The 16,189-nt window shown below is 44.8% G+C and overlaps 1 protein-coding gene across 2 annotated transcripts in view; it reads right to left on the bottom strand.

Moving 5' to 3' along the window:
- GLRX3 (glutaredoxin 3) overlaps window positions 1–15,313 on the bottom strand; it is a 31,579-nt gene extending 16,266 nt beyond the window's left edge. For both annotated transcript variants that reach the window (XM_049645902.1, XM_049645903.1), the window contains exons 1-3: window positions 15,189–15,313; window positions 9,023–9,131; window positions 308–382 (exon numbers count right to left, since the gene is read on the bottom strand). In XM_049645902.1, coding sequence (XP_049501859.1) covers window positions 308–382; window positions 9,023–9,131; window positions 15,189–15,277 — 273 coding nt within the window. In that variant the 5' untranslated portion in view covers window positions 15,278–15,313. The remainder of the gene's footprint in view (window positions 1–307; window positions 383–9,022; window positions 9,132–15,188) is intronic.
- Between the last annotated feature and the right edge of the window lie 876 nt (window positions 15,314–16,189).

Below are 16,189 nucleotides of genomic sequence, written 5' to 3'. Positions count from 1 at the left end.
CATGCCCTAAGCAACCAACTTCTACCCAACGGAGGGGACATTTTGGGTCTACAGCCAAGTATCTGGATTGTTCTCCAGAAGCTCCAATTCTGGTTGCTGGTCCTCTACATGGCCCATATCACTTCTGCAGGATGCCCCAGGCCAAGCTTTAGCATCAATGCAAACAAGGAGACCACAAGAAAACGGGGCAAAGCCAGGAACAACCGAGTGTCTAACGTTCACGGATCAGGGAAAGGGGTAAAGGAACCAAGATTCAGCCCCCTGGCCCACACAGATGCGGGATCTCTTGTGCCGTCCTTATCCTTACCTTGAAAAACAGAAAGGTGGGAACAGAACTAATTTCATATTTTTCAGATACTTCAGGAACGGCTTCAGCTTCCAACTTTAAAAACAAAAGAATATAAAGCTTGATTATGAAAAGGTCCTTTTTTACGACTTCAATATGTCTACCAGATTCACATGCAGCGTCCCTTCAAGTAGGTGATGTTTCTAAAGAGTCTGGTACAAAAGTTTATGACACATTTACATTTAAATGAGACTCACTGGGCTGGTGTGTCATCCACTGAGTCCGCAGTGTCAAAACAGGTTCAGAGGTTTTTATTTTGTTGCACATTTCAAAAGATGCCTGGAGGCTGTGAATAAAATTTTTGGTGCACTAGTGACCTAGTAAATTTTCAATCATATGCAGCTACTACTATATTGAAATCCATAAATCACTGACCCCAGTTATGTCATGATTACAGTGCTTATTTTCTGCCCACAGCAATTCTTGCTGTTTGCTCTATTGACTAATTTCAAGAGGCAGTACATCATGACTGACAGTTGCAGCCTTCTGCAAATTATGAAGCAAAAAGGAGTATTTCTTCAATAAACTATTGATGTCTGATAAATTTTACTTTTAACCCCTGCAAGGCTGCCGGACACTAGGCAGAGATCTTGCTAGGTTATCTACTTCTGGGTCTATTCATACATTTAAATGCATTTTAAATAAGATGACTGCATTCTGCTTGATGATTTCCTTGAGGCCCCTCAACGAGACACGATGTGTTACCTGACATGAATTTTACACAACTCAATTTCTAAATAATTAGAACACAGTTCCTGTAAGCTATTTATGTGCAGAATTTTGTAAACCATGCACTTTGAGAAAAACTAAGACATAATATTGTATCCTTCCCTCACAGGACTTTCAATTTAATATAAACTTTTTAAAACCAATAAAAATCTGAATTCACATTATACCTGTAGGAAATAAAACTTATTGATAAATTATACTGTTAAAAGAGTTAAAGATATATATCCTGTATTTTTCCAGGAAGAGAAGGTTTCCACTGGGCTTGAAACACTATTCTTATCTAGAGCCTTCCCCAATCCAGCATCCATCTATCCAAATGAACCTGGACGGTAAGTGGGAGGCACAGTCATTTGTCTTTGGTTTCTATCTTCTGTCTCACACATTCCCGGGTGCTCTTTTACTACTTTATTTTTATTTCTTTAAAACGCCCTTTAGACAAATATTTTTAATTACCTTCATCTTTCAAAATGTATTAACGTGAAAATTATATACGTTTCAAGTCAACATCAACTGTCCAATAAACTGAAAAAAATGAACAGAGAGAAGACAAAGCATTTGGAGACCACTATGTAGAACACGCTTTCTGAAAGTTCTGAAAACTTCTGTGCCATTTTCTTTCATACAATTGCATACTCAAAGCAAATAACAGCAGAGAAGGCGATGACTAGGGCAGCTCGTTATTTTTCTCTTGCAAATAATACCCCTGGAGTGCCCGGCACACACTGGCACTGGGTGAGGCTCAGTTACAATCCCTATCTTTGGTACAACTGGATTCTAACAGCAAAATAACACAAATTTTAAAAAGGGGCAGTACTAAGGGGAACCTGGGTGACTCAGTAGGTTGAGCGTCCAACTTCGGCTCAGGTCATGATCTCACAGTCTGTGAGTTCGAGCCCGCGTTGGGCTCTGCGAGCCGGGAGCCTGGCGACTGCTTCTGATTCCGTGTCTCCCTGTCTCTGCCCCTGGCCCGCTCATGCTCTAGCTCTCTCAAAAATAAACAAACATTAAAAAAAATTTTTTTTAATAAAAGAAAGGGGGCAATACTCAGCAAAAACAAGATACTATGGTCTTAAACCAAACCAAAACAGGCAACATCGGGAATCATAAAAACACATTCCTCTGTGCTGCTTAAAGTTGACCTCTTCTCATATTCCTGCTGGTTTCCAAGGGTCTCCCTTAGTGACAATTCTTCTAGGAAGCAAATCATCCTCTTGAAATTCCTAAAGCCAGGAGGATCACCACAAGCACCTCTCCTCAAAATAGCTCCCAGCGAGATGACATCTTCTTCGTAAGACAAAGGCAGTGGTGACAAACAAATCCTCCCAGAGCAGGGGCCAGGACTGTCACTAAAGGCACAGCCATTCTCCCAGAACATCAAGGGTTATGTGAGGCCCTAAAACCTTTGCAGCAGTAAAATTCTCTGGAAACATTTTTATTGGATGTAAAGCAACATGACAGTTCTATCAATGAAAATAGAAAATAAATAAATACTGAAAAGTGAGCTGCATTCAGAAAAGACCAACGGCAGTCAATAATAGCTATCTTTCATGGAAAACCTACTCGGTGCCATAAACCACGACAGGCTCTTTGCATTCAATTGCCTAAACTACTTAACGCCTGGAAAAGCGTATGGTACATTATCATCTCAACCTTACAGGGGGCTACGTAAAGATATAACTTGTCCCAAAACACACAGTCACTGGGTAGGAGAGCTGAGAAATAAACCCAAGACTGACTACAAAACCCATGCTTTTTTTTCACTATACTATGGTAAACCTTTTCTACTCTATCGATCAAAAAGATTAAATTTCAAAGATAGGATTTATACATGACTTTAGCCCTCACCAAAACACGAACGTTTCCAGAATGGAATTTCAGACAGAATGCCTTTGTTGGGAACCATCCACTTCCTGAACCATGACTCTCAAACTCAGACCGTTCCCGTGTGCAGTCGGGTGAGGAGAGGCAGGGAGCTGTTACCACAGCAAGGTTAACTGCAGAGGTAGGGAACTCCCTCCCTAGAGGGTCACCAAAGACCACTATGATGGTAATGGCTGACAGCCATGATTAATCTAAGCCAGACACTGTTCTAAGTGCAGTTTGTATACTGAGTCATTTAATATGCACGATAATAGATGCTGTCATTACACCTAACAGAAGAAACTGGAATTTAAGGAGGTTAGGTGACTCAGCCAAGATTCCAACAATGGTGAGCAGTGGAGGAGGGCAGTGTGGCTCCAGAGCCAAGCTCCTCTCTACACCGCCAAGCTACCATTTCACCAAAGCCAATGGTTACTCTTTGTTCATCATGTTACTGACCTTTCAGCATCATTAGTACGACCGCACCCACCTTCTCATGAAACCCTTCACTTGGCTTTCCATGTTTTGTTTTGTTTTTCCTATAACTCTCATGACTCAGTCTCTTTGGCTCCTTCCCTCACATCTGGCCAACCCCTCCACGGCTGGCACATCCCAGGACTTGGTTCTGAGTGCACTTCTCTTATTTACGCTCATCCTCCCTGAGCGGTCTCATCTAAGAAACACCAATGTGGCGACAACACCCAAGTTGTATCCAGGCCAGACCTCCCCTCTCACTCCAAACTACACACTTGACATCTGCATGTGGATCTCTACCAGGCACTTCCCACCAAGCCTGTTCCTCCCCAGGGCATCTCGGTCTTCTTTCATCCAGCCAGTGATCCAATCAAAAGGAAGACAACTTTGATTACTCCATTTCCCTCACCCGACATCCAATCCGTTAACAGGTCTTCTGGGTTCCCCCTCCAAAATACAAGCCAAATCAGACCATGACGTCATTTCGATGCTCCCTTGCCACCAGTGTCCAAGGCATCTCTTACCTGGCCTGTGAAATAGCCTCCTAAGGTGCGTACTTGCTTCCAGTCTGCATCCTTCCGCCACTTCAACTCACTCCCCGCAGGACAGCCAGGTAAGCGCTTAAAACCAGAAACTGATGTGCCACTTCCACTGCACCCAAAATAAAACCCAAACTCCACCAGTGCCCACAGGTCATGTGGCTGTTGCCTCCCCTTCCAGCCTCCTGCCATACCCTCTCCCCCTTCACTGGCCCCACCGGTGGCACATATGCAGGCCAGGCCCTCCAGCAGTACTCACTTGCTAATCCACAGCCTAAAAGTTTGTCCTGGCTCTCCCAAGGACAGCTCCTTTTCATTTTCCAGCTCTCTTACTAGATGCAGCTCTCCAGCCAGACCGGAATAAAGCACCCATCAGCCCAGGTTCTCTTCTTCCACACCCGATTTCTTTCCTTTCAGAACTATTCTCTGAAATTACCTTGATAATGTTACCCGATTACCCTATTGTTGTGTACCCCCAGTGACTAGCATAGTAGTGGCCTGTAAGTGTTGGGTAAATAAATTTTGACACAATACTGAATAAATGGTGGTCACTATTGCTAAGCCAACAACGGGAGTGACCACTGGCCAGCGTGGCACTGATCCCCAAGGCTGAGGAGAGAACAATTAAACCTGACATTCAGGAATATTTTGTTAAACATCAAAAAGAGGCTTCTTTCTAACTCTGTGACTTGTGATATTAAAGGAAAACCTTTCGAAGTCAAATTCCTTGTCCAAATAGATCTTTAATGTTTTTGATAGCTTTTTAAAAGACCTTTACGAAACTTAGCCCAGGAATAGCTAATGAACTGTTAATTGTTAATTTTTTTTTTAATTACCAAGACAGCATAAATAAAAACTAGGATATTTTTAAGATTTAGCAATTCTACTGGAATTATCTGAGGGGCATTTTTAGAGTTCTCCAAAAATGGAATCCTACATACGTTCTCTAAGATGCCAAATAAACTGGTCAGTATTCTCTGACACTGAAAAACAGGAATTCAGCTAAGTGGTACCTAGTTACACAGCTGGCTGGTACCCTTCTGGAGATGACCCTACATTGTCTGTTTACAAATACTAACTGAACAGACATTTAGAATTGAACATTTCTATAACCACATAGAAATTATCTATACTGATTTTAGAGACCCTTAGAAACTGAACTGTGAGCTGTATTTTAAGATGCTTGTGCATTCAAGAATCAAATTATAACAATTCCTATTTTTTAAGAATCAAAAAATACAAATTTAAGTATCTAACTCCTATACCTTTGCCTTCATATCTGAAGTTACAATGGACATAAAATTCAAGTTCGGCAGGAACTATACAAATCAGATTACTACTAAATGAAATACAGTAGTACAAAACCTCACCAACCAGGTGGCCAATAAGCTTGACTTTGAGATTTTATGTACCAAAGTGCCTTATATGGTAAAACGAGTACCACGGCTTAATTGAATCAGAATACCAAGCTGGAAGAGGGGTGGGGGAGGCTGGCATAGGAGGTGGAAGCCAATTACACAAAGGAAAGCAATAAAAAAATGAAAACAAGGTAAGGTGCAGGTCTCTACTTCAAATATCCCACCACCTACACAAGAAGCCAAACAAAACAGGAATTAAACGACAGAACAGACAAAAGTACAAGATATTCTCTAATCGTTGAACCATAGGCACAGACTAAGTTTGGAGATGGAAAAAAAAAAAAAAAAAAAAGCCACAGGGGTACATGGGAGACTTCATATAAAATGGATTTGATTTGAATCATCATGTTGCACACCTTAAAAATATACAATTCTCATTTGAAGAAAAAAAAATAAATTTAATGTAACAAATTGAATAAAATATTTCAATTAATAATTTAAATCACAATAAAATCAAACGTAAAATTAAAAAAAATGAACAGCCACTCCTACGAAAAGACGAATTTGACTCGGACCTCGAATAGAACTACTGGTACCCAACTACCCCATCACAAGGAGCCTTATGCTGTTCTCGCTCCTTCCCACCCCACTACCACACCCTAGACCTTGAAAGATTCTATCTACCAAACAAGGGAGTAAACAATAAACGTGTATTCCCGTTTTAAAGGCAAAGAGTTGGGGCGCCTGGGTGGCTCAGTCGGTTGAGCGTCTGACTTCGGCTCGGGTCATGATCTCACAGTATGTGGGTTCGAGCCCCCTCCCCCCGTCGGGCTCTGTGCTGACAGCTCGGAGCCTGGAGCCTGCTTCGGATTCTGTGTCTCCCTCTCTCTCTCTGCCCCTCCCCTGTTCATGCTCTGTCTCTGTCTCAAAAATAAATAAAAAACATTAAAAAAACAATAAAGAAACCAAATTAAAAAATGTAAAGGCAAAGAGCTAACAAACTGACTTTACACATTTTGAAAAGCAAGGACGTGTAACATTTTAATTAGCCATTTAATTTTACTCTGAACAAATGTTAAGTTTTCAGTAAGACTTTGGGCAATAAGAGTGACTCCTATGTCTTCTCGAAGGCCTTGGAGGTGTGCGAACCTCCTGTGGGGCCCAGAGCCTTGGGTCCGGGCTAGATGGGGCAGCCAATGCGCAACAGTGAGTCACCGCAAGGCACGGGCATAGACGTGGTGCCAAGGAGCGTGTGTGCACTTCATCACCAGCCCATCAGTACAGGAAGGAGGGTGTTCGTTCACGTGCAATAAACGTGAGAGTCCTGCCTTTCAACAACCTGTTCCAGTGAGCACAGACTAATTCGGACCAAAACGTACGCTAACTTTTCTCAGGTATCACTTTCCCATTGTCTACAAAACAAGAAACTGTTGGTGGTCACAAAACTCTACACTCAAAGTATTAAAGGGGCGCCTGGGTGGTTCAGTCGGTTAAGCGTCCAACTTTGACTCAGGTCACCATCTCACGGTTCATGGGTTCCAGCCCCGCGTCGGGCTCTGTGCTGACAGCCCGGAGCCTGGAGCCTGGACCCTGCTTCAGATTCTGCGTCTCCCTCCCTCTGCCCCTCCCCTGCTTATGCTCTGTGTGTCTCTCAAAATAAATAAACAAACAGGAAAAAAAAAAAAAAAAAAATTAAGTATTAAAAACATTATGCTTGAGATCACCTACATGATGATTTTGGAAATCTAAGTTATAAAATGGACTGATCTCTATAATTCACAAGTCAAAAATGCCAGACTGTTGGCAGTCAAAAAACAAACAAAAAAAACTAAGAAATCAAATTAAAAGACACAGAGCAGAACATCAGTTCCCTTCCCTAGACTGTTCAAAAAGCTCTCAATAACAAAAGAAAGTTATTTTAGAATGAACTGCACCCTCTCTTACTGGGGAATGCCAACAGACCTCTCAAATATTTTACCTCGTATTTGCTCACCATTTAAATTACCTACCTTACAAAGTCCACTGCAGGTTATCCCTGCCATTTAAAGACCAACTACTCCGCAGAGTGAATTTTCAGAAAGTAATGACTCCTGGGAGAACTGCCCCACCTAGCGCCACCCCCTACCCCCGAGAGGCAGGTGCAGTAGGGTTCAGGCATCCCAAGCAGACCAGGACTTCAACGCCTGGCGAGACACTTAAGCACGCGAACAACTTAAAATCTCACTGCCAAGTGTGGTACCAATGTGAGAAGTAATTCTATAGTCTCTTTAAATAAACCGTTCAGATGGCAGCTCAGAACAATGTGTTACCTAAACCTGTAACATTATACACATAAAAGCAGACTTGCAACAATTACCATCATCTTGATTAATCTTATGATTGAAATGTTTAATCATTCATTCCACTTGTAATCATTATCTTTTATCACTGACCAAACATGCAGTTTTAATGTCTCCTTCTATTATTTATACTGGACATTTTAGGGTTACATTCTAAGGTTACATTTACACATTTCATTGGAATTTTAAATAAGTCCTTAAATTTTAAAAAGCTAGCTATTACTTCTACATTTGCTCTATCTTCATTAAAAAAAAAAAAAAAAAAAAAACACTGAAAGGATTTATGCAAAATTAACACAGGCAGCCCCTTCTTTATAGGGCAGGACAGCAGGGGGCGGGGGGGAGGTGCAGGGGAGCTTCGCGTTGTACACCTCTCACGCTGTTGTGATTCTGAGACATCTAACTGCAACACCATTCAAAGCACACTTATCTCTACAGAAACTGCCTGAAAGTTTTATCTCCTGTTACACAGATGAATTAGCCCTCAGAATTCTGTTTTCAGTTGATACAAAAAGCGGAAAATAGAGATGTCACTTTTAACCCCACATGTGGGTATATTTGCTAAACATGTCCTCTGAACTCACAAATTCTGGTTTTATAAAATAAGGCTTTGGTCTTTCTTGTTTCTTTAAATCTGAAGGATTCAAGTTTCTGAAACCAGGGTTTCATTTCTAAGATTCTCGGCTTCTCTACTGTGGCTTTGTTGTTTCAACCAGTACTAAGTCCTGAATGACAGCATTAAATGTGCTAAACCAAGTAGCTAATCCACAGCCTCAACTATCACTTCCTAGTACGTGCCCACCCAAGACACAAACTAGGAACTAGAGCATGCAAAGCTGGGTGAAAACAAGGCAAGCCAGAGAGACACCAGATTCCTTCCTTCTCTGCTTCCTAAACAGGTCCGCAAAGCTTTCGGTTTCTCCTATGGGTCTGCATTTACCTGACCCCAGATCCCAGATAGCAGCTTCTTTCCGTTCCCCAGGTTCCCAGCCGCCTGACACACCCTTTCTCCAATCACTTGGCACATCACACCTTGCTCTTCAATGAAGCAAGCTCTGTTAGTATTTTTACCGTACTAAAACCACAATGGCCCACACTGAATGATCTAGTCTGCTTCTGTTCACAAACATCCCCGCTGCCCATCCTGCAATCTACCAAGCATGTGTCAGGGAAAGTATGGTGATTGTTACACTACTCGGTACTTGAGAAATGCAAAACAATTTTAAGATTTTTAAGAATAATCTACTGCAAAAATAACAAATGCACCAACTATACATGTAGAATCCCACACCCCTCCTCCCTTACGTTAGTAAAATGCAGTCTGCATCATAAGTCAGAATTAAGCTCACAAAAGATGCGACACTGGAAATACAATACCTTCACAAATGAAACTTGAGGGTGCTCTTTGGCCAACTCTGCCATCACGTCGTTCATCTGAGCACACTGCGGAGCCCATGGCGCCCAAAAATGGACCACGAGGAGGGACCTAGAAATCAACAAAACGCAATGTTTTAAAGCTATAGTGTCTTTAAAATTAAGGAGATATGTATATATATTCAATTCTATTACCAAAAAACCTGTAAAGAACTGCCTGAATTGTTTTTGTACTGCTACAATTTTGTTGTATTGAACAAAGACTGAAATGGAAGGCTTGCAAGGTCTTGATAATCTTTCGGATGAACTTTCAAGTCAATGGTATCTCTTGAGTGAAGACTTACTTCATATGAAGTGGTTCTAAATATTCATCCATCTCAACTCACAGTCCTATAAATCAATTATGTTCTCAGATCCTTAGGAAAGGCGGAAACTAGATGTCTGCACGATGTCTCTGAAAAGGGACTGCACATAGATGGCCACTACAAATTCTAGGATTCACTTCCTAAGCACAGTACTGTGGAGGCAGAGGTATAGTTGTGACCACAGGAACAGGAGTAAAATGTTGAAAATGAAGGCACGCAGGCAGAAAACAAGGGGAAAAAAAGAAACTACTTTTTACAACGACATCCTTTTTTTACATTATACTACAAAAGATTTTCTAAAAATTGATAGTATGAACAGACAGGACAGTGGATTAATAAATTGTTGACTAAGTTCTTAGGCATCTCAGTGTATATTTATCAACTATTTTCATACAAAATTGTCTTGGCAAAGATATCTTTTAAGTCTATCCTCATACTGAACTTAAACACCCTTCCACAGAATTCTAAGTTCAAATATAACCACCCCCAATCAGAAAAGATGTGAAAAAGCAGGAAAAAAACACAATTTTAAAAAAAATGTTACACAGAGAAAGGAAGTAAGGACAACTAACCTGTGGGTAAGCAAAGGAGTGGCAACCTGTAAAACCAGTGAAACAGTACGGCTGAGAGAAGAGTGAGCCTCCCATCCAGCGTCAGAGAACAGAACGAAAGGGATTTCAGAGGTAGGAGGGGCAGGATTTGGTTGGTGACCTTAGAAGCAAGGGCTAGAGCAACTCCAAGTTTCAGTGACTGATGGATGACCAGCAGTGGCAGCAGGCATGGGTCACATATACTGGCCGCTAACCTGAGAGGAGAGGAAACCTGGTGGGCTGCTAGTGATGGTCTCAAACTCAGGAAAGAAGTCTGTGCTTCATCTGCAGACAGACTTGGGAATCAACAAACAGAGCTGGCACAAGCTCTCCAAAAACACAGAGGTCAGAGCCTCTGGACTCACCAACAGGAGTTGGGACAGACAAAGGAAAAGGAACCCGGCAGTAGACCAGAAAATGGAGCCTAAATGGAACATTCTGGGGCTCGATTCTGTTGTGCCCCTCAAAGGTTAAAGGGCCTCACAGAAGTCAAGAGAAGGAGGAGGAAGGAATGACAACCATCTGATGCAGGTGGCAGGGCACCAGCAACGCTGGACGGCAGAAGCACAAGTCGGACTGCAGCATGCGGGGGACTGAACCTAAGAGGAGGAAGCAGGTTGCTAGAAATCTACACTTTAATAAGAGATCTGTCTGTAAACAGGGGGAGTCCCAGGCAGAGGCAAAGACAGGCTCCAGGGATTGGCTTTTTTTTTTTTTTTAGTTTATTTATTTACTACGAGAGAGAGAAAAAATGTGAGCGGGGGAGGGGCAGAGAGCGTGAAGAGAGAATCCCAAGCAGGCTCCACACTGTCAGCGCAGAGCCGGATGCAGGGCTCAAACCCACAAACTGTGAGATCATGACCTGAGCCTAAACTGGACGCTTAACTGACTGAGCCACCCAGGCGCCCCTGTTTTTTTTAATACAAGAAAATCTTCACGTTTATCTTGTGAGGGGGTAGTGCAAGTGGAGTGGAAAAGGCTGAAGGCAAAAGAGCCTTCTAAGGATGCAAAGTCTTGGGGCGGCAGGGGAGGGGAACCTAAGAGCAGAGAAGAATTCATCTTGAGATAAGGGGCAGTCTGCTCCAGGTCAGGAGTGAAGCAATCCAGAATGGGTAAAGCTACGAATAAATGTTAGATGTTGGGGGAGGGGAGAGTAGAAGGAGAGTTGGGGAGATGCTGTTTTCCCAGGTAGGAAGCGTGTCATTTGCTGAAACAAAGGAAAATGGAGGTCTGAGTCCCAGACAGCACTGAGGCAGAAGGGAGAGCTGCCCGGGGGCACACAAGAGGAAAGCAGCATGTTCTCAAGAAAGACCCACCTAAGGCTGGAAAGGACATACTGTGGGTCCCTAACCAATAGGTTATCGCTTGTGTCCAGCAGAACTCAGAAGCTCCAACGTGTGGGTAGGTGGGCCTCAGGGCCTATGGCAGAGACTATGCTGTGTTTCACCAAGTGTGGTTTCCTTCTCCTCCTGGGCATACAGCCTGACTACACTTGCAGCTGTCTGGGGCCCCAGAACTGAGCTCTGGCCAGTGTGACGCAGGCCATAAGTGATCTACCTGCCCCTCAAAAACCTCTGAATGAGCCTCTGCAGAGGATGCTGGGGAGGCTCCAAAGCCTAAGGGGACGGGGAGAAAGAAAAGAGGCCCACAAAAGGACCTGCACACGAATGTTCACAACAGCCTCAGACACGATAGCCAAAAACTGGAAATGACCCAAATGTCTACAAACTGGAGAAACTGTTGTCTACTCATGTAATAAAATAGTCCTCAGCAGTAAGAAGGAACTAATGACAGATCCATGCAGCAACATGCATCTCGAAAACATGCTGGGCAAAACAACCCAGACATAAAAAACCAGCAGCTGTAGACTCCATTTACATAAAGTACCAAGAACAGGCAGAACTAATCTACACTGACAGAAAGTGGATCAGCGGTGGGGATTACTGGAAAGGAGCTAAAGAACATTCTGGGGCTCGATACTGTTGTGAATGGTGATTGCTTGTGTATGTACAACTATAAAAATTCATCATACCTAACTATTAAGATCTGTGCATTTTACATGGTGTGTATGTTAATACCTCATTTTTAAAAAACTGGGATACCATTTTCTACTAAATTGAAAGGGATTTTTTAAATAATATTCCACGACCAAAAAGATGGAGAGAGCCAAGCATTTCCATATCCTGCTGGTAAAAATTAAACTGCAACCTTTCAGAAATTTCCTACACACAGTCAAGTATCTATCCTAAGGAGGTAATTAAAGAGACCAAGATTTATGTATATGAATACTTTTCCATTATCTTATAGAAAATAACTAGAAAAACCAATTCTTCAACAATACTATAGTTTTTTTAATGGTCATACAATAAAATACTATCAAGACATTAAGAATCATTTTTCAAGGAATTTTAACGACATGGAAAATTGCTCACAATATGATTGTATTTTTAAAAATTAAGGGGCGCCTGGGTGCTCAGTTGGTTAAGCGTCCAACTTCGGCTTGGGTCATGATCTCACGGTTCGTGGGTTCGAGCCCCACATTGGGCTCTGTGCTGACAGCTGAGAGCCTGGAACCCGCTTCGGATTCTGTGTCTCCCTCTCTCTCTGCCCCTCCCCCACCCGTGCTGTGTCTGTCTGTCTGTCTCTCTCTCCCCCCCAAATAAACATTAAAAAATAACTTAATTAAAATGTTACCAAACTTTATAATAGTATGAACTGATCTATGCAAAAATAAATAAATAATACACCTGAAACTAATATACTGTGTCAATTATACTCTAAGAATTAAAAAAACGAAAAAAGTACACCTACACAACTTAAATTCCATTATCACTGACATGGCTTTGAAGAGTAATTTAGGTCTTAATCATGGAATCTTAACTTCCCAATTATAAAAGAGCAATAACTAAGACCCTGGAATGTTGGGAAGATCAAACAAAAATATGAAAATGTTTTGAAAACACAGAAGTATGACAGTATCAATAGTTATTTTACATCACCCACAATATTCTCATATTTAGATGCTTAGCTTTCTAATTAAGTACGGGGTCTGGTAGCATGAGGATATAAACCTGAAACAAACATTACGCTGCGGCCGCCCCCTCTTAGGTTATAGGTAAGAGTACTCTGTCTGTAATCCAGTGTGCATGGTGTGCCGTTTGAGGACCAGGTTCAAATCCCAACTAACGTGACTTTGGACAACGTAACAGACCTTGGTTCTTCATCAGCAGGATAAACGGTGCTCGATAAATAGCAGTTTCTCTCTCGTTAGGTGTTCTGCTCCTGCAGTTCCTCATCTGCAGATAACACCAGCTACCCCTTATTAAATACCACCTATACTCGACTCGTAAGTATTTTACACACGGGCAAAATCTCAATTACTCTGCAGATGGGTGTTAACATTCCGCCCAGCACAGACCAGCTGAGGTGTCAGCGATCTACAAACACCTGACATGACGCAAGCAAAAAGTTCAATTCACGTAAAATTTTAAAATTGAGAAGTGATGTTTACAAAGCAGATTTTTAAATGACTACAATGCCAAGTACTATTTAATTTTTTTTTAAGTAGGCTTCACGCCCAGCGCGGAGCCCAACGCGGGCCCAAACCCACAGCCCCGAGATCAAACCCACAGCCCCGAGATCAAGACCTGAGAGGAGATCAAGCGTCTGAGGCCCAACTGAGCCACCCAGGCGCCCCTACTTAATAATGTAAATGCTTCCATTTTCACCGAAACCGGCAGATTTATTCCTTTCCTGGATGCCATGCATCATTGCCCAGGTGCCTGTTTAATCGCTATGGAAAAGGTGTCTTGTCTCCTGGATCAGTTTAAGTACCGGCCAGCGGCAAGAATACGTGGTACGGTCTGGACTGTGTTATTTTAAGGATTTTTATGAATAAAAAATGAAACCTAAAAACCAAATTGTGCAACACACAGAGCAAAACAGTCTTTCAGGTGATAGTAAGTTCAAACACGTCCGGAGGGCAGGCCCGCGCAGGCCCTGGTCCTTTCAGGAAGAGTCCACCTTGGCTGTCCTCGGTAATCGGAACGCAAGCGCTGGATGAGTCAGAACCCACCTTTCATCAATGAGTACTGGTCATTTCTCTCCTTCCTCCCCACCCCAAACAATTTTCCAAGCAAGCCTCAAAAGTCAAAAGAGCTGTTCTGGCCAATACCTTGGACCCCGCCACGTCCCCAGCCCATGACCAGCCGCGAGTTCAGGCAGGAATTCTCACCCTGCTCCATTTCCAACACAGGCACCTAACTCCCCCCGTCTCACTTGCTCTCCCAAGCAGGGCACTACCTGCCCCTAAATCAAATCCGGGGGGGGGGGGTCAATCCCACGGAATTGGGTCCACAGGCACTTACTGCCTGGGAACGCCATGCAAGTACTCTGTTCCATACTGAAAATACTCCGAGCTGACGATCCCGCGCGCCAGGCGAGGTCGCGGGGTACACGCACCGCCTCCTTCACCCCCCACAACCCTAGGGAGCCGCTACTCTTAAGAATCCATCTCACCGTCGAGGAAACTGAGGCCCGGTAATGAAGCCTGCCCCAGGGTCACAAGGCTAGGTATTGGCGGGGCTGGGGACTGGCTCCCCGGCCATCCGGCCCTGGAGCCCCCACCGCACCCGGCGGCAGTAGAGCGGTACGAAGCTCAGAGAACCCCCAGGCCCCGGAGGGCTCACGGGGGGAGGCGGCAGGAGCGCCGCGGGGCGGCCCCGGAAGCCCTGGCTCGTACGCGCCCACCCAGTTCGGTGTCCCCTAATCCCGCGCAGCCCCGCGGGTCCCCTTCTGGAGCCGTCCCCAGGGCCAGGAGCGCGTGTGCCAAACCAGCACAGACCCCGGCTCGGCCAGCTCCCCAAACAGGAAATCCCCGTCTGCGGCTGCAGGTGAGCTGGAACACGCGAGCACTACCCGAGTATCCACACGTCTCGACCGCTCGGCTCCAGGGAGGCAAAGTCACCTAACCCGCTAGGCCCTCCTCAACCGCCCGCTGCTGGCAACGCGGCCGCGGGGTCTCCGCGCCCCGCCCCCGGCCCCGGGGCCGACTCGCCGCGCCGCCGCGCCCCGCGGCCGCCAGGCCGGGCGTCCGGGCCGAGCCGGGGATCGGGCCCGGAGACCAGGCTCGGGATCCGGGGGCCGCCGGCCGCCGCCCGGGAGGCCGCCCCCCGCGTGCGTCCCCTCAGCCCCGCCGCCCGCCGCCCCGCTTACTTGGCTGTGAGGCGCAGCAGCTCCTCAAACTGCCGGGTTGAACCGACCTCCACCACGGCCGCCGCCGCCTCGGCCGCCCCCGCCGCCATGCTGCAGCCGCCAGACAAGAGCAATCGAGCGCGGGCGGCCGGCGGGGGCGGGGCCTCCGGGAGACTGCGCGCGGAAGCCCCGCCCCCGGGCCGCCCCGGGCCTGCGCTTAGGGCGAGCACGGAACCCGGGGCGGAGCTTCCGGGGGAGCGCCCGCCCGCCTGACCCGCGTGCTCCAGGCATCGCGGACGCCGGCCTCGCTGGGCCCCCGCTCCCGGAGGCTTCGCACCTTCCAGACAGTTCTACAGCAGCCGGGAGGAGGGTGTGTGCGCGACTGCAGGTGAAGTCAGGTCTGGACGTCCCACAGGATAGCATTTTAATCTAAAATGAAATTAACCAAAAGGTGTGGATGGAATGGGATAGATGTTACTGAAAATGGAAAATTACATTATTTAAAATGCAATGAGAGCCATGAGGAACTGTTTTGTATCCTGACTGTAGTTACATATGCAAACCTAAACATAAAATTGCATAGGACAAAATACACACACAAATGAATTCCAGTAAAACTGGGGAATCTGAAGAAAAGGGGAGGATTGTGTGATCATGGACATCCCGGTTGTGGTTTTGTACTATGGTTTTTTGCAAGATGTCCTCTTTGGGGGAGAAGGTACACAGGATCTCTCTGTATTATTTCTTAGAACTGCACGTGACACAAAATTATTTTACAATGAAAAAAAAGTTTTTTAAATAAAACCGAGAGATTACTATGCAAAAATGCAATAGAAGGAGGGGAACCCCATGTTGCAAAACAGGGTGTATACTCCCATGGCCATTTTTAAAAAGTTTTTTTATGTTTATTTTTGAGAGAGAGAGAGAGAGAGAGAGAACTCCAAGCAGGCTCCATGCTGTCAACGCAGAGCTGGACGCAGGGCTCGAACCCACAAACCATAAGCTCATGACCTGAGCCAAAA

The sequence above is a fragment of the Panthera uncia genome, chromosome D2 (genome assembly GCF_023721935.1).
Source record: "Panthera uncia isolate 11264 chromosome D2, Puncia_PCG_1.0, whole genome shotgun sequence".
Taxonomy (NCBI): Eukaryota; Metazoa; Chordata; class Mammalia; order Carnivora; family Felidae; genus Panthera; species Panthera uncia.
Note: the sequence above shows the minus strand (reverse complement) of the source record. Positions and strands in the feature narration are given on the sequence as shown.